A 21,235-nucleotide genomic window follows, 5' to 3' on the forward strand; every position below is an offset into this window, starting at 1 on the left:
GTGAACTTCCTTGGCTGGGGGATGCTGTTCTAGCAGAGCTCCAGGGCACCCAGAAAACTCAGTTCCTTTTCAAACCACGATACTCTGCCATTGCAATTCCAGGCTGCTTCATTTGGGAAGATTCAGGGCAATTGGAGCAGCAGCTGTGTCCAAAGGTGCAGTTGCTGAAGTGGTTGACTGTCCTGTGATGCAGTAGGGATGCCACCAGCATCTCTGGTGGAGGCCCTGCCCCAGGAGCCCCTGGACCCACACACCCAGAGCTGCTGCACAGTCCTGGGAGGGTAGGGAGATGCTTTTGTGAAGTTAAGCAGAACAGGAATTCAAAATAGTTGAATTATGGATAGGCATCTGCACTCACTGGGTTACCACACTGGGGCTGTTCTTCCTGGTCATTTTCAGGAGGGCAACGTGAAGTGGCAGCATTGGCAGTAAAAACATCTCTTGATCTGGGGAAAGAGGCTTTTTTTTCAAAGACACTGCCTTCCCTTCATGGGATATCTTTTCCTTTGACACCTGGAGTAGTGTTACTCTCAGGAGTTGAGAGTGCCACCTCACATCATCATGCACTGTGAAGTAAGGAACAGCTTTGAAGGGAATTGTAAAAGTATCTAGCCCTGAATTCAGCTTTGAAGGGAATTGTAAAAGTATCCAGCCCTGAATTCAGCTTTGAAGGGAATTGTAAAAGTATCTAGCCCTGAATTCAGCTTTGAAGGGAATTGTAAAAGTGTCTAGCCCTGAATTCAGCTTTGAAGGGAATTGTAAAAGTATCTAGCCCTGAATTCAGCTTTGAAGGGAATTGTAAAAGTATCTAGCCCTGAATTCAGCTTTGAAGGGAATTGTAAAAGTGTCTAGCCCTGAATTCACTTTGTAGATTTGCTTGCATGCTTGCTGCTCTGGACATATCCACATCCTGATAATTGTTATTTCTGTTATTTGTCATCATGAAGCAGAAGCAGCACAAAAGTGAAGACCTGTGCAGCTGCCATTTTTCTGATAGTGCCACCCTGGGAAATGCTCTGTTTCTGGGGATCTAGCCTGTGTGTTCTGCAGCTTCTGTTTACAGCTCTTATCCATGAACTATATTCTTAGTGCTGTTGTACTGTTACCTATGAGGCCTATAAATAGAATTATTTCAGAATGTTACATCCACAGGAGCAGTGATAAAGCCCATAAACAGCATCTCTTGTTTTCCTCAAAGGTTTGGAGCATAATGCAGACAGATTGTAAGGTATGTTTTCCATTCAGCAGAAAAGATGTGGCTGAGGAGGTTGTTTTGACAGCTTCTATCCAGGTTTTTTTAATTGGCTAGGAAAAGACTTTTATGATTAGATTACCAGCTTTGAATCATCTTTCTCTCTTTCAGGAGCAGATGGGGATTAGGCATAGATTTGAAATTTTCATCTGTTATTAAAATCTGAATTCAAGGTTTCTGGTTCTGATAAGGCTTAATATTGAGTGAAAGGTTTATGATTGTGGCAAACAAAAATCCCTCACCTTTGGCTGATGTGATGACAGCTTAGTGTCTGAGCTGCAGGGGATAAGGAGCAGCTGAAAGACATCTTCCAGAATCTATGGTCATTCATCAAATTTTAATCACCTTCTGGAGACTAATTACTTTCTTAGGACACAAACATAATAGTGATGGCTAAATACCTTATAATAGAGATAGCCACAGTATTTTTCTTGCCCCTTGGGGAAGAGGCAACTTCTTAACCTTTCCCAGCTACAGCTAGGTAACGGTACAAACTCTGAGTGCAAAAGCCAATTTTTGGTTAATATCCTCAACAGAGCTCTCAAATCTTCTCAGTCTGTAGCTTTGAAAAGATTAATAGTTAGGAATGCTAGAGCTGGCCAGAACTCTTTTTTTTTTTTTTTTTTTTTTTTTTTTTTTTTTTTTTTTTTTTTTTTTTTTTTTTTTTCCCTGAGGAAGTTTTACACCAGCGCAGGATCCTTTAACCTTGTTATAAAATGCAGCAGAGCTGCCATTGCTCAAGCTCATTTTCCCTGAGACAAGGCCTTGCTGTGTGTGCTGTTCCCAGCAGCAGTGTTCATGTGCACTCCTAGCTCTTCCCAGCACAGATCTGACTGAGGCATCTTCCCAGGAAGCACTGAGGTTTGGCATGTCAGGCACAACCAGTTTTATGGGCTGACTGCATGTCTCTGTCCTTGGTGGGACATCTTTCCTCTGCCTGGATTTACAGCCTGAAGCTGTGCCTGCATGTCTTGTTTTTGCCATGGCAGGTCACTGGGATGTTCTGGCAGCTCAGTGCCTGCAGCCAGGCCCTGCTCTGTGCTCCCCCAGGGAAGCTGTGGCTGCTCTTGGCAAATTCCAGGCTGCACAGCCAGCCTCTTGTGTCTGGCCTTGATGGAAACCTGGCCACAGCTCCTGGTGCTCCAGCACTCTCAGTGGGACTTGGCTCATCTGGAGCTGAGCTAAGCATGTGTGATGTCTGCATGTGCTGCAAGGCCACACTGAGTGGCAAGAATGCTCCTGTCCATGGCCTTTTTTCACTTGGAAACCTGGGAGCTTTCATGGTGGAACAACCCAGAGCTGTAGCCTTTCACTGCCATTGATTGCTGCACTGTGGTGTCAATTCCCAGCTGGGGCAGCTACAGGAACTGCAAATGTGCACTTTGTGATGATTATCAAAATATTTCTAAATTATTGTACCTGTAACTTGCATCCTACTTTGACATCTAGAGCTATCTTCCATATAGATCCTCATCTTCAATTAGATTTACTGAAGGAAAGGGCTGAAGGAGTTGGTGATCCTGGTGACCCTGCCAGGGAGTGTGTCTCATGTTTTCAGTAAAGTTCAGCACAGTTTATTTAGAAGTTGGAACATTCCCTTTCCAGCCTTTCAGGAGGTAAGAACCATCTTGCAGGCTGTCTCTGAGGGTGAAAACCCACTCTGTTAGCAGACAGCAGCAGGGATCAGTGACAGAACAAATTGTTCCATGCTCCTTTAGACAAAAAATGTTCTCATGCAGGGTCTGTGCTGAGAGTACTCACATCTCTCTCCTCCCCATTTGAACAGAGTCAGTGATGCTTCCCTGTCTTAGAGGTGGACATACAGTGAGTATAAAATCTTTTAATTAATGGAAAGAAAACCTGAAAGTGTATAAATTACTATTACAAGATGATTCTACTTTGAACCATTTTATCATAATGATATTTCTTACAGCTCTGGGCAGAATTTCTTCTTTTCCATAGTTAAACCTTATTTTAAAAACAAAACCCAACTTAGTTGCTTTTGCAATATGTTCAGCAGAGTTGTACTCTGCTTCTGCCATTTGGACACTATTTAATTTGCATTTCCCAGGAGAATTAAATTAGGTTTTATTAGTAAATTGGGCCTATAACCTTGCAGGCAGGTTTTATTAGTTTATCACACATCAGTATTAGCAAATTGTAAATCCCACTGAAAGGAATTTGAAAAGGCCTTAAAGAAAAGCCCAGAACCAATGAAGTTCCTGGACACAAATAAGGGAGTTTATTTTGGTTGGTTCATGTATTTTTCTTTTAATCCCACAAAAATCTGTTAGTGGCAGCAGAGTCACCTTTTTATCATATTCTGTTGCCCTAACTGTGCCTACATGTTTAGTTTTGTAGAAGTTAAAGGCACTGACTATTCCTGGGGACCTGGCAGAGATGTTTTGTTCCTCAGTGTCTTTGCAGGTGCTACATATTCCTACATACAAGGATTGAGATTTTTACATCTAAAGAAATGTGAGAAGGAAGTGGGAACTGCTGCCTTTTGGAGGGTTTTGGTCACAGTCTGGGACAAGCTTATTGAAAGAGTTCACTTGTCTGCTCCAGGTAGCTAAAATGACCCCAAATTCACAGTGTAGTTATTCCCCTTCAGCACTGACATGTGGCAGTGGTGCTTCCAGAACAGGAAGGCTTCATTGCTGAGAGCTTTTGAATGAGAGCTGCAATTTCTCAGTACTAAACTAGAGCTCTCTGTCCTTTTCTGGGTTGGTTTGGTTTTTTTTTGGTAGTGGTCATATTCCTGCTAGCTGTCACTTCATTATTTTTTCACACTGTCTTCTCAAAGCCTTGTTTATAGAAGTGCTGCAGCCTGATCATATAATCCAGTTTAGGTGTCACTAATAAGTGTCTGACCAAATTCTGCTGTTATGCTGTGGGCACTTACTGGAGCATTTTTGAAGACAGGAGTCTGATTATTCCAGAGTATGAAGATTTTACCCTGTGGCAATTCATCAATGTGATTTTCCCACAGTTTGGAGAACTTTTGCACCACTGAAAGATTAGGGCTGTAATTGAGGAATATCCATAAAAGGACAATATTATTCACATCCAATATTTGATCTAGAACAACTTTTGAATGTACTTGTGTGTTCCATTTGTTGTCACCGTGTTTTTAGCATGAGGAGAAGCTCCCAAGAGCTCTCCATGTATCCCCCACACAAAGACAATGCTCACAGTCCTTGAGAGCTGACAGCCAAGGTGGGCAGGGAAGCACAGGTGAGGTGGAGGTGAGGGAAGGCAGGGAGAAAGGAGGAGAAGGGAAGGGAGGGAGAAGGGCAGTTCCTCCTGGAGATTCAGGAGCCACATCTGGAGCAGCAGAAGGGCAGTTCCTCCAGAAGGTTCAGGTGCCAGGGATGGAGCAGGAGAAGGGCAGTTCCTCCACAGCCAGGTGCCACATCTGGAGCAGGAGAAGGGCAGTTCCTCCACAGTCAGGAGCCAGGGCTGGAGCAGGAGAAGGGCAGTTCCTCCTGAAAATTCAGGTACCAGGGATGGAGCAGGAGAAGGGCAGTTCCTCCACAGTCAGGTGTCAGGGATGGAGCAGGAGAAGGGCAGTTCCTCCTGGAGATTCAGTTACCAGGGATGGAGCAGGAGAAGGGCACTTCCTCCTGGAGGTTCAGGTGCCAGGGATGGAGCAGGAGAAGGGCAGTTCCTCCTGGAGGTTCAGGTGCCACATCTGGAGCAGGAGAAGGGCAGCTCCTCCTGCAGTCAGGTGCCATTTCTGGAGCAGGAGAAGGGCAGTTCCTCCTGGAGGTTCAGGTGCCAGGGATGCAGCAGGAGAAGGGCAGTTCCTCCTGGAGGTTCAGGTGCCAGGGATGCAGCAGGAGAAGGGCAGTTCCTGCAGAGTCAGGTGCCAGATCTGGAGCAGAAGGGCAGCTCCTCCTGGAGGTTCAGGAGCCACATCTGGAGCAGGAGAAGGGCAGCTCCTCCTGGAGATCAGATACCAGGGCTGGAGCAGGAGAAGGGCAGTTCCTCCTGGAGGTTCAGTTACCAGGGATGGAGCAGGAGAAGGGCAGTTCCTCCTGGAGGTTCAGGTACCAGGGATGGGGTAGGAGAAGGGCAGTTCCTCCTGGAGGTTCAGGTACCAGGGATGGGACAGGAGAAGGGCAGTTCCTCCTGCAGTCAGGTGCCACATCTGGAGCAGGAGAAGGGCAGTTCCTCCTGGAGGCTCAGGTGCCAAATCTGGAGCAGGAGAAGGGCAGTTCCTCCTGAAGGTTCAGGTGCCATTTCTGGAGCAGGAGAAGGGCAGTTCCTCCTGGAGGTTCAGGTGCCATTTCTGGAGCAGGAGAAGGGCAGTTCCTCCTGGAGGTTCAGTTACCAGGGATGGAGCAGGAGAAGGGCAGTTCCTCCACAGTCAGGTGTCAGGGATGGGGCAGGAGAAGGGCAGTTCCTCCACAGTCAAGTGCCACATATGGAGCAGGAGAAGGGCAGTTCCTCCTGGAGATTCAGGTACCAGGGATGGGGCAGGAGAAGGGCAGTTCCTCCACAGTCAGGTGCCAGGGATGGAGCAGGAGAAGGGCAGCTCCTCCTGGAGATTCAAGTGCCATTTCTGGAGCAGGAGAAGGGCAGTTCCTCCTGCAGTCAGGTACCAGGGCTGGAGCAGGAGAAGGGCAGCTCCTCCTGGAGGTTCAGGTACCAGGGATGGGGCAGGAGAAGGGCAGTTCCTCCACAGTCAGGTGCCACATCTGGAGCAGGAGAAGGGCAGCTCCTCCTGCAGTGTCAGGTGCCAAGGATGGAGCAGGGCAGGGCTCTCCTGATTCCTCCCACAGTGACCAGACCACACCATCTCACCAAGGTGTGTGGTCTGGAGCTGGGAAGGATCAGGTTGCCCTTGTTTCATTTACTGTAAGAGAGGTTTAATTGCTCCAACAATTGCAGCAGTATGGGAGAGATGAAATAGCTTGCTGGGGAATATTTTAACAGTGTTAAAATAGCAGAGTTTTTTCAGCAAGTTGCAGATGCTGTTTGGGGAGAGAATAAGTATTGAGGTTTTAATGCACTTCAGCTCTTTTGGAATACAGGATACTTGGGCCTCTTTTACTTGCAGTCACTTTTCTTTTTACATTTTTTTAGTTGCTTTTTATTTTATTATATTCCACCTGCAGTTGGCCTCATTTAACCATCATGCTTTAGGTGGCTATTAAGAATTTTAAAAGAATACCCAAATGCTGTAGCAGTGAGCTCAAGTCCTTTGGAATGTTTTACCAAAAAATCCCCCAAACCTGGGCCTGTCTCTTCTGAAATGTACCATTAATTAATTCCCACGTTCTGTCTGCTGCTCAGTCCCTCCAGATGTGCTACTAGGAATAGACTGGCTCCCTGCTTACAAGCCATCTGGGCTCTGTAAACTGATTTGCACTTATATTAAACAATAAGTGAACAGAATGAGGAAGAGTTATTAAAGCAAATGTACATTGCTTATAAATCTCAAAGTAAAATATTAAAATGCAGTAAAGGGGAATGGAATGTGCAAATGAAGACCTGCTTGTTTTTAATGAGTTTAGTTGTGACCTTCTTGATTTCAACCAAAAGAAAAGAATTTTATTTTTCTCTTTAAAAATAAAAAAAAAAAAAGAAAAAGAAACTATAAAACTGCTTACAGAAGTATCTGAGACAAAAACAAGGAAATATAATGTTCTAAACTTGACTGGTCCAAACCACTCAAGCTGCTGTGACAGCTCATAAAACTGAGAGTAGTTTTTAACTGGACTCTGTTTTACATTGCCAGAGTGAATTTTCCTTGCAGGAAGTAGCCAGAAGGTTTATTTAGTTTCCAGACTGCTGCTTTGATCTTTCCATTCTGTCACTTCTCAGGTTACATAGCCCTTTTTCACTGCAGTAAATCTGCAACAGTTAATGAGAATAAAATTTCCTCCTTCTCACTGATCACATGCTGTTAAATGCCAAACCACAGCCAGCAGCATATTTGCAGAATTCGGCTGCACTGTACAAAAACAGCACAATCAGTTTAATCTTGTTGGTTTTGTAATTCATTTTATTGAGCTTTCCTTTTTCAAGTGACCTATTTTATCAAGACAAGTGGTTGCAAGGCCAGATCTGGAAGAAAGATTTAAAACTGTAATAAAGTGAGGGGTGTTTTGTGTGCTGGGTTTAAGCATGCTCACAGGATTCAAAATTAAACTTAAAATGAGGAGTTTTAAAAAGGCCCATATATCAGTGGGATATTTCTTGTGGTTATTATCTGAACTGAACATGTGCTCTGAGCAAGTCTCTAGCATAAAAATTAATATATCAAATTAATTTCTTTGCCAAATACTTAGAATTGTTTTGATTCTAAAATTTTATTCTGATTCTGTGTTTATCAGTCTCAACCATCCAACTCCAAAGACTGATCCACCCTTTTCCCTCTGGAAAACCAAGATGATAGGTTTTTAACTCTGAGATTTTAAAAAGTAATAAATGGGCCTACAAAGTTTATTTGCCTTTGGGATTTTGAGCTTTTTAAATTTTTTTTCCAGTACTCCCTGATCAACCTTTTTGGTCTAGAGACATTTGATTTTTAATTTTTTTAAGTTGAGTTTTTTATATATAATAATGCTACTCCAAGATATAGATCTCCAAGAACACATTCCTTGTATTTGTATCTTCCTTGTTTCCTGATATATCCAATGTTATTCCTAAGGAAAAAAAAATTAGTGAGAGACACTGAGATTTATTTTCTTCTTGATTTTCGCTAAAATCTTTGCTGATTGGGATAGACCTCAACAAGATTTCACTAGGGCCCTGCGCTGATATATAAAAGTGCTTGAAATCAGGACAATCCTCTGTGGTGGTAAAATAATATTTAAAGTTTCTTCATCAGTAGTAACACTGCAACTGCATTTGCTGTGTGTGCTGGAGCGAGCGCTGCAAATCCCCCAGCAATGTTCACTTTCAGAAAGGCTTTGAAAGCTTTTATTGGCTGCAGCTGGAAGGCAGAGCAGAACAGATTTCTTGACTCTCCCTCCCTCCTTCCCTCCAGCATCTGGATCCTCATCCCCACTGGGCTGCCCTGCAGACAGCTCGGTGTCACCAGTGCCCTGTGGCCTTGCTTTGGTGCACAGCAGGGAACTTTTGTCACCATTTGTGTTCATGGACAGAACTGAGGGGCTGTGCTTGGGCTCGAGGAGTTTGTAGAAACATTTAAAGGGAAAATTCTCCACCAAAAAGCTGCATTTTTGCTTCAGCTGCTTGTCTCTGAGGTCATTTTCAGTGAGCTGCTCTGCAAGGAAGCAAGGAACAGTTCATGTGTGGAAATGGGAAGGCTGGTGGAAGCTGGAGCAGATCCTGATGTGGGCAGTAACACCAGTCATCTCTGTGAACCTTCATCTTATTCTGCTCAGGCATTTTCCTGAAGCTTTCTGTCCCCAGCCTGGCACTGAGCTTGCTGGAGACAATTGAAAGAGAGGTGTGAAAGCTCCCCAAGCCAGGCCTAGCCCTAGTTCAGATCAAGGCAATATTCTCCTCAGTTTATGGAGTTGACACTTTGGACTGTGCAAGCAGAGAGGGGGAGGAAAGGACATCTTGCTTTTTACTGCCTGTTCCTTGGGGCTTTTTTATTTGTTTTAGTTCTTAATTAATTCTTAAGAAATGGATGTATCTAATCAGTGGGTTTGGACAGTTGTTGAGCCAAGAGGACAGGAGATGTTTCTGTCAGGCTTGGAATGGAAAGCCAGAGCTCTTGATTTCCGTTCCAGCTCTGTCTGTGCACTTGACCTTTTAAGAAATCCTGTGGAGAATGGCTGAGCAATTCCCTGTCTGTGTGGCAGAGCTGTGAGCCTGGCTGCAGGATTGCTGCAGGAGCTCTCCTGGTGCCCTTCACAGGAACAACCTGGCTGCAGGACACAACTGCAGCCCTTGAGCTGCTGTTCTGCCCCCTGGCTCTGCTGGGGATTGGTTGCCTTTCTAGCAGAGCACAGATAATCTTTTTTACTAAAGCCTTTTCTGTCTGTGTCAGTCTAATTTGAGTCTTCTCATTACTCTGCTTTGTCATTTGGCTGTCTTTAATGTCTGGGGTGTTTTCTCTTCCAATACTCCAGTGGGAAACTGAGGTCACGGAGAAAAGGAGCAGCCTTGTCCAGGATCACACAGCAGGTAACTGACAGAGCAAGAAACTGAGGCCAAATCCCAGGCTGTGTTTGCAGAGCAGGGATGGCAGCAGCTACAGCTTTCAAGCAAGGCTCACACTGAATTTGGCTAAGCAAGGTCATTTGGTTTTGGTTCAGTGCTTTCTTACTATTCAGTTGGGAAATAATTTTTTTTTTTAATGCTGCCTTCCCCCAGTGAATTTTGGCGTGGTTATTGCTTGGTGCATAGCTGGAGCCTGACACAGAAGACACTGCTCATTTCTCCACCATTGTCAGCTTTCCATTTGTTTGTAATTAAATGGCAGAAACAGCAGTATTGTGCTGAGATACAACTGGGCAACGAGTCCAGAAGCAATTGGAAACTTGAAGTCATTAAGCAGACTGAAGAAAGCTGGATCACATGGAAGGAGAGACATGATCATATCCATAAAAGCTGTCTTATGATGCATGAGGGAGCTAAAGTATTATTGCACAGGTTCATTTGGATATTTTCTGTCTTATGAGCAGGTACAATATTACTGTTTAAGGGTTATTAATGCTAATGTAGAGATGGACTTGGGTGATTGATGCAGTGGGCACAGTCACAGACACTGCCACAAAACTCCCCTCCCATTTGAGCTTGAAGAATAAAAAGCATGAAAACAAAAAGCTTCACAGATAGGGGAGAACAACTTGGGGTCATGAGAGGCAGAATTTAGGAGATTTGTGGTTTATAGTTTAACGTCATTACCAGCAGTGGGGCAATCTACAGTTACAAGACATTATATAAAGAAACATTGTTTTTTCCTCAGGCTTCTCAATTGTATGGAGTTTCTCCATAACCCATGGTCTGTGCTCTTGCTCTGAAGGACAGAAAATTTATGGTCAGTGAAGGGAAACCAGAGGTAACTGGCTTGTAGGAGGAAATGGGATCATCACCTCAATCCCTGGATTTAAAGCAAGGGCAGAAGGAACAGGCCTGTGTCCCTTTGTGATGCCCTTCACCTGCCATGGCTGCTGTTGGCAGAATGGGGTCCCACCCAGCACTCAGCTGCCAGGGAATGACAGCAGAAAGGCCACAGAGTCCCTGGCTTCAGGAGCTCTGAGCCTTGGCTCACCTGTGAGGGTTCTTGGTACCTGCAGAGGGTTGTCTGAATGTGTCAGACCTGCAGGCAGCTTTGGGAGCTGGAGTCTGTGTGTGTTCTGGGGGATTCCAAACCATTTCCCACCTGCACACAGTGCCTTAATCCCTGCTTGTGCACTGGGTCAGGGCTGGGTGCCCCAGCTCCCCCTGCCTCTCCATGCAGAGGAAACCTCAGGAGAGAGGGAGGGAGGGAGCTGCAGCATTCACCAGCCATTCTGCTGATGGGGCTGAGCATCCCCTTTGTGATTACACTGCCCTGCAGTCCTTGTCTCACACCAGCTCTCATCAACACTTCAGGAACAAACAAAAACACTGAGATGAGGGAAAAAATACAGCCTTTGCTGCTGGCAAGCTTGTGTGTTGTTGGCAAGAGTTCTGATCAGTGAGCTGCATCTCATTTGTACAGGTTATAATGCTGTGCTTGTCTGGAGATGAGAGACTGCTGTGCCACTCCCATGGCTCTGGCACCTCCTGAGGGGAAGCACAGCCCCAGTGCTCATCAGAACATGATTTGTTTTGTCTGCTACACACAGGAATCAATCCAGCATTGTGCAATACAGGGGTTCATGGCATCAGAGTTTGTAAGGGAATGGGATGGGAGCTGTGCTGTCATGCATCAGTGGGTTCCTGGAACAGAAAATGTAGGACTTCAGTGATGTGCTGCTGAAATTCTGAGGTGGGGATGGCTTGGGAATGAAAACTGATTTTTAGGAACAATAATAGCCAGGATATAGATGGAGAAGGTACAGAGGAAACAGTGGGACTGCTGTGAACTGTACTGACACCAGGCTTCTGAAAGATGCTCAGAACTGCTCTGGTTCTAACCCCTTTCTCTGATCCTCAAGAGGAGTTTTGGAGAGCTGCAGGTGTGATCAGAGGTGCCACATGTGTCAGCAGAGGCTGCCTGTTTGCACCTGCATGGAAACCTCCTGGCAGCTCAGTGGAGCATTGGAGAGCTTTGGGGGTGAGTCCTTCACTGGGATTATTGGTAGGGCTACTGATGAGCTGAGAGTTGCAGGTAGTGTTTGGCTGGTCTGAGCATCTACATAATTAAAAATCTATAGATTTAAAAAAATTAGATTTTATTTTTAATAAGCTTATAAATCTTGTATCTCCACTGAGTAGCTGAGAGCCTCTGAGACATGAGGGCTTGTTGATGCAGAGTAAGGAGGGAGGACTGACAGGGTTTTAGAAGCAGTTTAGAATGAAAAAATTAGGGATGAAATCTTGGCTCTGGTGGAAGCACTCTGTGTTTAGCTTGCAGTTCATTTTCAGGGAGCAGTGATTCCAGGATGCCTTAATTTTGGGCAGAAACAAATAAAATTGTGTCCCTAAAGTGTGAGCTCCTAAACTGATATTTCACCCTCAAAGGCTTTTCCAGAGCCACTGTCACACAGGCAGTGACAGTCTGGTCCAGTGTGTGCCAAACTGCTTCAGACCTGCTTCCCAGGCAGTTCTTCCTGCTGGGACCACTCCAAATCCATGGATCCTCCTGGGGGCTTTCAGCTGGATTTCAGGTGTTTCCTTTTGACCAAGAATCTCCCCAGTGATGCTGGACTTTTCTTTCTGAGGAATTAGTACCTGGGAATTAGGCTGTGGTTTGAGCTCTCCCTGTCAGCAGCAGCACTGGTGTGGACAGGGTGGGGGTGTGCAGTGCCAGGGTCACTCTGCACCCTGGTGTTAATTACTCAGCTGTTAATTACCCAGCTCTCCTGATACCCTGCCCTGGGGAGGAGCACAGACACTTGGAAGGAAACCCCAGCAGAGGATTCCCCATGGAGTGCTCCCTGTGGGAGCCTGCTGAGCCTTGCACACATCCATGAATTCTGCCTAGTTCAGAAGGGTTCTGTGGATGCAGCAGGATGCTGGCTGCCATTTCCTGCTGGGAGACAGGACACAACTGCTCTTTACACCTTGAATTCTGTCAGGGCACCTAACATCCTACATGGGTATATGAATTTGGATGCTCTGAAGCATCAATAAGCAGGGCTGTTCAGAAATCTCTCCTCACTCATGCACATCAGGAACGTTTTCCTCTTCAGCATGTGTTCCTCAGTTCCCTAGCAGTACAAGCAAATTGGAAAGTTCAGCTGTCATTTGGGGAAGGTCATAGATCACACTAGCAGCCTGAGTAATCCAAGAGGTTTTAAGTATCACAGCATTTAGTTTAAAGTGAAATTTGCTCTGACAGGGGCTGGCAGACCAATAGGAAAAAGAAATATTTGTGCTTGGAGAAGTGCATGTGTAGAGACCTCGAGTATAACTGATGGCTGGAAGTGATTTCAGTCTAAAAAAAACAAATCATTAAGAGAGTGCATAGGGGTAAAATACACAGTTCATATTTTAAAGGATCTCAAAATGAACCAGCAACTGAGGTTAGCAGTACACAGTAATTAGCTGGGCTGTTCACTGTTTAACTCTGTGAGCCCCAGGCATGGGACTGAGCTCTGCACAAGAGCAGGGCTGTGCTGAGAGCCAGGGCTGCCTGCAGTGCCTGCAGCCTGAGCTGCAGCTGAGCCTGCTCTGCTGCTCTGCCATCCAAACCACCCCGCAGCTGCAGGGCTGCATGTACTTCTGCCTGCCCAGATACATAGCAGTGAGCACTGGGAGGAAAAATACCAACTCAGGCATGAGTATTGTTGCCCCAATGGACAATTATGTGTCCCTTTCTTGGTGATTTTCCTCTCCTGCATAAACTCTACCACTATATTAGCATCCCAGCAAGAATAATCATCCTTGTGAGGACTGAGTCAAGGTATCATTATTATGAGAGACAGGCTTGGTTCTTGCACTGAATTTCCTGGTAGATGCTGTAGCATAAACCAACAATGTTTTTCCTAGGAGCAAGTCTTGAGGTTGATTGCTGGTATAAATCTGAGCACACATGGCACAGATCATGATCTCAGGCCAGTCTTTATCCAGCAAGTGTTTACAGCCACAGAGCTGCCATCTCTGCTGGCTCTCCCCTTGTGCTGTTGTTGGCAGAGGGGGCAGGGATTCATCAGGACTTGTTTTTAAATCCATCCTCACCTCGGTGGGTTGTGCCCTTGGCCTGGCAGCCTCGGGAGCGAGGCAGGCTCTCTCTCCAGGCCCGTGTTGGCCCTGTGCTTGTCCCACCCTGTGTCACCTCCTGGGCTCAGGACCCTTCCCTTCAGCTCCCACAGCTCCCTGCTGCAGGCTGCCAGTGCAAACAATCCAGCAGGCAAAGCTGCTATGCTTCAAGAGCACTAATGTGCAAGATGAAGCCAGTTCTTTTCAAGCATGGTCAAGACTTCATTTACTTCAGGGAAATATTTTGATAGGAGGGAGTAGTGATTTGATCAAGGTGTTTTAATGTGATTTTCTGTGGTTGTTTTTGGTTTTTTGAGGGTTTTTTTTTTTTTTGACTGTCCAAAGCAGTTATCAGCTGATCCATTTCTTCCAGTTTTCTTCAGGACACTAACATATGTCTGAACCATTTGGAAATAACTGATACTCCTCAAAGTTTAAACTCTCGGGATCTTTACCTAATTACTTACATATTTATAAAAAAAATATTAAAATCCTGATTTGTTGAGAATGTGATTGAAACCATATTTTCCCTGCTCTCGTTATCAGTTTAAATACATTTAGAAGCTCTTTGAGTGGGGATTACCGAGCTGGAAGTGGCTGGAAGAGCTCAGCCTGCAGGGATGGAGGCCCATTGCCACCGCGTGGCTCAGGGCGTTATTGCACCTCACCCCAAAGCCCGTGGTGGTTCAGCTTGGGGTACAAAGGAGCTCGGGACAGGTTCCAGGCTCCTGTTTTTGATGTGTCCCTTTGCCACAGGAAACCTGAGGGTGGCACTGCTGTGAGCCTGGGTATGGCTGCTGCAAGCCCTGGGCAGCCACAGCCTCCTCACTCACCTGAACATCATTCCACAATGAGCTTTGCAGGAATGCAAATAGGCTCTATTCTACCACACTTGTAATAAAAACTTATCCACAACTAACCTTGTTACACTCACAGAAAACATCATGGAAAGACAAACCCAGAAAAGCATTTTCTGTTAAAATTGCTCTTCATTATAAATCAGCTGTAGATATTTTAAGGATCAAACAATGAAATTCCTAAGTTTAAAGGTCCTGCTTCTCTGCAGTGTAACATCTCTGGTGTCACTGGGAATTTGTAGGAGCACAGCAGAACCAGAGCCTGCAGTCCCAATTCCCACTATGCTTCCCTCTAGTACATGAACTCATGGCACTGACAGTAACCCTGAAGGATTGGCATTGGTTTGTAGAAGTTTGTTAAATGGTTTGTTTTCTGAAGTGCCAAACAAACTGGTCAGCTTCATGCTTGTCCTGGTTGGGTTGTTCACAAGAGTTTTGGGCCTGATATGGAGACTCTGCAGCCCAGGGCAGCCTGGGTGAGGTCTGTCTGTCTGTCTGTGCCTTTGCACACTGAAAGCAGTGACACAGGAGAGGCAGGGGCTGGCTGAGGTGACTGCTGGGTTTGGGGTTTCTGGAGATGAGAGATAAACACAAAGTAACAGGATTTCTCTTAATCCTCTCTTTAAGGAGTCTTTCAAAGCTTCAGGGCTGATAATGAGAAAGCTGTTGTTGGCCAGGTACAAAGGAGGCATCTGGGGAAGGTGCCTCAGAGGTCACCAGCTCATTTCCTAATGGGCTTGGGAAAGGGTAAGAGGGCTTTGGAGTGGGTACAGGCAGGAATGGGTGGTGAAAGGAATGCCTTCACAGAGCTGTGCACCACTGCAGGATCCACCAGGGCCACTCTGCTGCTCTCTGCTGTGCTGAAGGGCTGCTCAGCCTGCAGGGTGGGGCTGAGGAGATGGGTGCTGCCAGTTCAGATACACTGGAAATGAAAAGCACTTTCAGCTCACACCATTTCTCAAGGTATATCAAGTAAAACTGTGATTTATTTTTTTTCTCTGTAGCTTGGCTGTTGATTGTGTCCCTTCTATCTCAGAGGACAAATCTCAGCCTCAGACCTTCCACCTTCACCTGACTATCAGGATATCCCATGAGTGAACTCATTTTCTGAGAAACCAGGCACTAGGGATCCTTTTCTAGGGCCTCACTGAGACACAATCCAAGGAAAGTGCCTTTGTGAGGACAGAGATGGACATGGTCCCCCCCGTGCAGCTGAGCCCTTTCAGCCCAACCAATTGAGCTGTGCCAGCTTCTTGCAGAGCCAGGGCCTGGGGCCCACCCATTGTACATCTTCTGCAGGGGTCATTCTTTCCCAGCCTTGGCTCTTGCATAACCCATGTTCCATATGGATAATTGGCAGTAATGAGGTTCAGCTTTTCCCCACTCCTAAAGCACTTTGCTTCTTTGTGTTTTGACAGTCTTCAGAGGGGAAGTTCGGCTCCTCTCAATGCATCTTCAGTCAGACAATAAATCAGGATCCTTTTCCATTTGTCCCCTACTGAAGGGGAAGCTAAGAAGTGACATAGCTATGAATAGGCAGCAATCCAGTGTCTTAGGCAATGCTCATTTTTCCTCTACCTCCTGCATGAGTTATTGTTGAGCATGAAATATGTGCCACTTTTCCCTATGCAGTTCTTGTGTTTTAGTATCTAACTCATTGTTGTGGGACTTTTTAGGTGTAAAAAAATGCTGTTTTACATGAAAAAATAATTACTCTGTCTCATTAGTACATAGCTTTTCAGTATGTGTTTAATTCCTTCTGCCATTTGGCTACCACTCTTGTATCCCACCAGAAGCACCATCTTTCACCAGATATTCTCTCTTCTAGCTGGTGTTCTCCATGCACCTCAGAAATGCACTGAAGGCAGGGAAAGAGAGTCCTCAGATGTGTGTGCAGGGCAGGGTTACAGCAGGTTTTGCCAGAGCCTGAAGGACATGGTAACTGTAATGTTCACAGGGAGACACTGAGTCATGGAAGAAAGTGCTTGGCCAGTAAAGCTGTGAAAGGAGGGAAGAGAAGACTTTGGTCTCTCCTGGGATTCCTCTTGGACCTGAAAGCCTTTCCCTGATTGGAGTTGCACTGATGTCTCCACAGCATTTCATTTCCCACCAGGGAAATGGTGTCCAGAAGGGGAACACAGCTGGCAAAGTTTCCTCACAAAACCATCATGCCTTAGGATTTTAGCTTGTATATTTTTCATATATTTGCAATCCTGCAGTTCTTTAGTGTATAGCTCTATCTCCATATACAGTGCTGGCTACTGGCTTCACATTTTGGTCAGACAGAATTCCTCTTCAGGCCTGGCAATCAAGGATGCCTCGAGAAATGGAAACAAAAGTGAGTTGGGGGGAGCAAACTTGGGGTAAATGACTCCATTAGCTGAAGCTGTAATTGGAAGATTGGTCCATTTCCATATTGGGAATTAAACTTATAAAAGTGTGAAAATCTGTGATCCGTGGTCCATTTTTGGGTGTAGCCTCTGGGGGACTTTGTGTGCCCTAAATGCACCTGAAAGCCCTTCAATAAATAGAACTGCTGTTTCTTTTGTGTGACCTCTCTTTTAGGCAAGCCCAAACAGGCACCAGCAGCACCTGCAGCCAGCAGCACTGCTGTTCCTCCCATGGCACACAGAGCTGTGCAGTTTCTCTCTCTCTCATTTCTGCAGCCTTGCAGTGGATGGCTTTGCCCCGAGCACGGCGGGTCCCGGGCGCCCCGCGACCGCCTACGGCTACCGGCCAGAGGAGCCCTTCGTGTACGGCTACGGGGCACGGTGAGGGCCAGGCCCTGCTGCTCCTGCACCCCAGCCTCCAGCACCTGTATCCTTTGGCATGTGTAGCTCCACTTTGCCTTCCTGGCTCTGTGTGTTTGTGACAGTGTTTAGTCTTGGGTTGCTTTTGTTGTTGTTGTTTTTGTACGGTGACTGCGACTCGAAAGCGGGAATTGGAAACTGCCGGACTGGAAAGTGTCACATTATGTATATTAAGCTACTAATTTAATTTCTATTAAATAGAAAAACCTGTGTGGTCAGCTGTGGTGAATGTGTTTCTAAGAGATGTTTTGTGGGTTTTACAAGGCACTTAAGAAGAGTGCTCCGTGTGCAGCGTGTTTAACATGGACTGTTTCCCTCTCAGAACAGCACTGAGCCCCAGCATCTCCTGGCACTGCCCTGACACATAGTTTGGATCAAAGTCCAGTCCTGGTCACCACTTTAATAATGGAAAGATGGCACAGGTTCACTCCCCTGGAGCTTCAGACATTTACAGTCCATTTAAAATGCTTGAAAACACTTAAAATTAGAAACTACCCAAGAGAATATCTTTACTTACCCTAGTGTTTAAACAGAGCTCTGTGGGCTGAGAGAATACAGCCACATCCATCCTGAGGGCCAGCAAGAGCAAGAAACATTGTACCTTGGTTCAGAATCCAGAGCAGAGCCTTTACCCCAGCTGTTCTGTCTGGAAACACAAATCCATCCTGTCCTGCTGCTTTCTGGGCTTTAAGCAGAATCAGGCCAGGACCCCTTCATGCTGCACTCCCAGTGTGGTGATTGTTTTGTGTCGTGCTTTGAAACAACCTGCAAACAGAATTCAGGCTGAAGCTGTTCTTCAGCTGTGCATGCCCACTGTAACAGACAGCAGAAAGGGATGATTATGCCCCCTCTGCCACAGCTACCAAGGCAGCAATTCAGATTTTCCCTTTTTAAAAGAAAAGTTACCTCTACCTCATCCTTTTTCTTTTGTTAATGCCTGTTGATTTGCAGATTTGTTTTTCTCCTTCTTCCTCTCTCCTTTATGGGTTAAACAGAAAGTTGACTTTCATTGGGGGCTGATCCTACAAAACCAGTCACTAGTAATTCCATAAAACTGGGGTCTGTGCTGGGAAGGTGATCTTCAAAGGCATGGGATTGTTTGGGGAATCTGACAAACTCTTAGTCTTATACTTCAAAAATACCTTTGAAATAAAAGTTGTTTTGAAACCCTGTGTTATCTTTCCAAAGTGTGCAAGTACTTTTATAAGCACTGTTACTCCCTGTGTTCCAAGCTGTATGACTGGAAATGAGTCTAAAATTAGCCATGGTATTTCAGAGCAGTTTTCAGCCTTCTCTCTGGGCTGGCCTCTTGTTCAGGGCTTCACCCACTGGAGGTAGATGGAAGAACAGCATTGCCAAAATTAGGCAGTATTTTTTAGATTATTTTCTCCACTATTAACTAATTCTTACACAGTTTCTAAGAAACATGGCAGAAAACTTGAACTACACAAACAGATTTCCAGTGTTGTACCTTCCTAGATAATTTCCTTTGTTCTGAGTCCACACTGGATTTGCCCAGAGGTTGTGCCACATTCAGTCAAAAGCTTTCAGATATTTTTATAGTTAGAGCTGTGAGAGAAATCCCCCAAACTGCACACCCAGGCTATTCTTTGAGCCTGGCACTCGCTTGTCAGGCTTTTCCAGAAATTAGTGTGAAGTTATTTAAAGCAGTTGCCCTGCTCATGGAATGTGTTCTGGGGGAAAACCAAGATGAAGTGGGTCCTTGGAGTATATGCAAACTATCAATGAAACTGAAGGAGCCTTTAATTGGAAGCTTCAGGTTAACGAGGAGCTGCAGTGGAGCTCCAGTGAAGGCTGGGTGTCTGTAATTGTAATGCAGTTGTGACCATGCTGAGCATAAATGGCAGTGGAAAAAAAAAATCTCTGGCTGGAATTTTAGTATTCAATGTTAGGAGTTTATGGGAAATGAATAAAAGATCAAGTATTTGTAGCTTTGCCTGGCAGCAGCTAAGAAAAGAACATCATTTATCTGCAAACAGAGCTTGGTAAAAATTACTCAGCACTTAGTAGCCTGAGGACAGAGCCTGCTTGCCAAGATGAAAACCAGCTGTGCCACTGCATTTCCAAGCAAGGAGAGAGCTGATTTTCCCTTTAATTACAGTTCCTGAGCCAGAAAGGGGAAAAAAAAAAAGATAGGAGCACATAGACTTTTCACATTTCCTATATCACGTTTCCTGTGGGTGTCAGAGGAAGATGGGAGAGTCTGAGCTGTTTAATTATCTGTATTTTATGGATTCAGTCCCTGGGTATTGTACACTGCACAAAAAGGGTGAGGAGGGGTCTGCTTTCTTTTAACAATTTCTGCAACTTTTATCCTCTTTTTCCTGGTTTCTCCTCCAGGCTTTGTAGAGCTCCTCTCTTCTTTCCCTACAGCAGCAATCCTGACTCATCCTAGGAGTATCCTCTTTCCCAGCCTGCTGCTAATTAATTAATGAGTTTGGTTAGGCAAGTGTTTTAGATATAATGAGGCTGTAAAGTTAATAGCACAATGAAATAAGCAATGGCTGAGAAGCTCCTGTGTCTGGTAGCTATTAGAGAGGCTTTGTGCACATGGACAGGCTCATTTCTAGGAGCAATCTGCTCCATGCAGCCACCTAAGATCTTGTGTTAAATGATTATTATTTGTGCTACACCAGTACTTAGGAGCTTTCCAGGGCAGCAGGGTGGGGGAAAGCAAAAGTAAACAAATATTCTCCTCCCTCAGAGCTCATGGAGGACCTGATTCAAGGTCTTGCAAATACCAGGGGGTTGTGGAGCTGTCTGCAGTTCAACATGTGCATTTCATTCTGAAATCAGACTGCCCTGATTCTGTTTAATTGTATCCACTCTGGATTAAATTACACAGGAACAAGATGTGTCTTCCTCTGGAATAAGTGGGACAAGCTCTGTTTAGATAGAGGAGATTCTGGGCTCCTCTGGCAGGTTCTTTACTGGAATTCCTGTAGTGCAGCCCTCATGTGTCCACTCACCATGGCCAGAGGCTGAGAGGGGTGACAGCCTCCATTCCTTCTGTGGCCATCCTCAAAACCCATGGAATACCCTGAGCTGATTTCTGCTGCAATTAGTGTTGCCTTGGAGCTCTTGTGATCTGCTCATTTTTTTCCTTCAGGTAGAGGTTGTGGGGTTTTTTTTCTGAAAAAGCTCTGAGGTGCCAAGGGAGGTGTTGGAGCTGCACTCCCCTGCATGGGTTTCATACTCACAAGGTGGTGTTGGTCTGGACACCCACTTGAATAAAAACATTCATGGACTTTTCCAGAGCTGGAAAAAATATGCCTAAAAAAAAAAAAAAAAAAGAATTCCACTCCTGTTTATTAAGAAATTGAGAAATATCATTGGAAGCAAAAGGCTGCTGTGCTGTAGTTGTCATTCAATGGCCATGCAGGAGTGAAGGCATCAGTGGGAGCCCCACTGCAGCCTTTGCTCCTGTGCCTCTCCCAGAGAGTTGGGAACAGCTCTGCACTCCTGAGAGCTGCCCAGAGTGCTGGGCAGGCTGGAGCTGTGGCTGCCCCATCCCTGGGGTGCTCGAGGCCAGGCTGGACAGGCTTGGAGCAGCCTGGTGACCCTGCCCAGGGTTGCAATGAGATGAGCTTTAAGGTCCTTTCCAACCCAAACCATTCTGGGGTTTTAAGGCTGTGCTCCCCAGCTGTGCCTTCAGACCTCACAGGCTCCACTGAAGTGATTTTGGCCCCATCCCCCTCTGCAGTCACCAGCTGTCTCTCTGGCCATTGTGCCAATCTTTTCTTGCACAACTGATTTAAAGAAGCAGTTCCAGTGCTGATGAGGCATTTGCTAGGAGCTCTGTAATCCTGCTGGTTCCATCTCTGCCCTTGAGGGGTTCACACCTCCCTGGTCCTAATCCCTGGGTGGTTCTCTGGAGGAGCCCACGCTGGCTGTGCTTAGCAAAGGCAGAGGGTGAAGTTTGGGGCAGAAACCCAGCTGGGGTTTCTGTGCAGCACCTGGGGACAGGGCACACTCCTCAGTGCCACTTCAGCCTGTGTGGGACAGCAGGATCACTC

The 21,235-nt window shown here is 45.8% G+C and overlaps 1 protein-coding gene across 2 annotated transcripts in view; it reads left to right on the forward strand.

The window, feature by feature from the left end:
• Positions 1-17,416, forward strand: part of KIFAP3 (kinesin associated protein 3) — a 67,283-nt gene extending 49,867 nt beyond the window's left edge. For both annotated transcript variants that reach the window (XM_058030677.1, XM_058030678.1), the window contains exon 20: positions 17,055-17,416. In XM_058030677.1, coding sequence (XP_057886660.1) covers positions 17,055-17,163 — 109 coding nt within the window. In that variant the 3' untranslated portion in view covers positions 17,164-17,416. The remainder of the gene's footprint in view (positions 1-17,054) is intronic.
• Positions 17,417-21,235: the final 3,819 nt, after the last annotated feature.

The sequence above is a fragment of the Melospiza georgiana genome, chromosome 9 (genome assembly GCF_028018845.1).
Source record: "Melospiza georgiana isolate bMelGeo1 chromosome 9, bMelGeo1.pri, whole genome shotgun sequence".
NCBI classification, from domain to species: domain Eukaryota; kingdom Metazoa; phylum Chordata; class Aves; order Passeriformes; family Passerellidae; genus Melospiza; species Melospiza georgiana.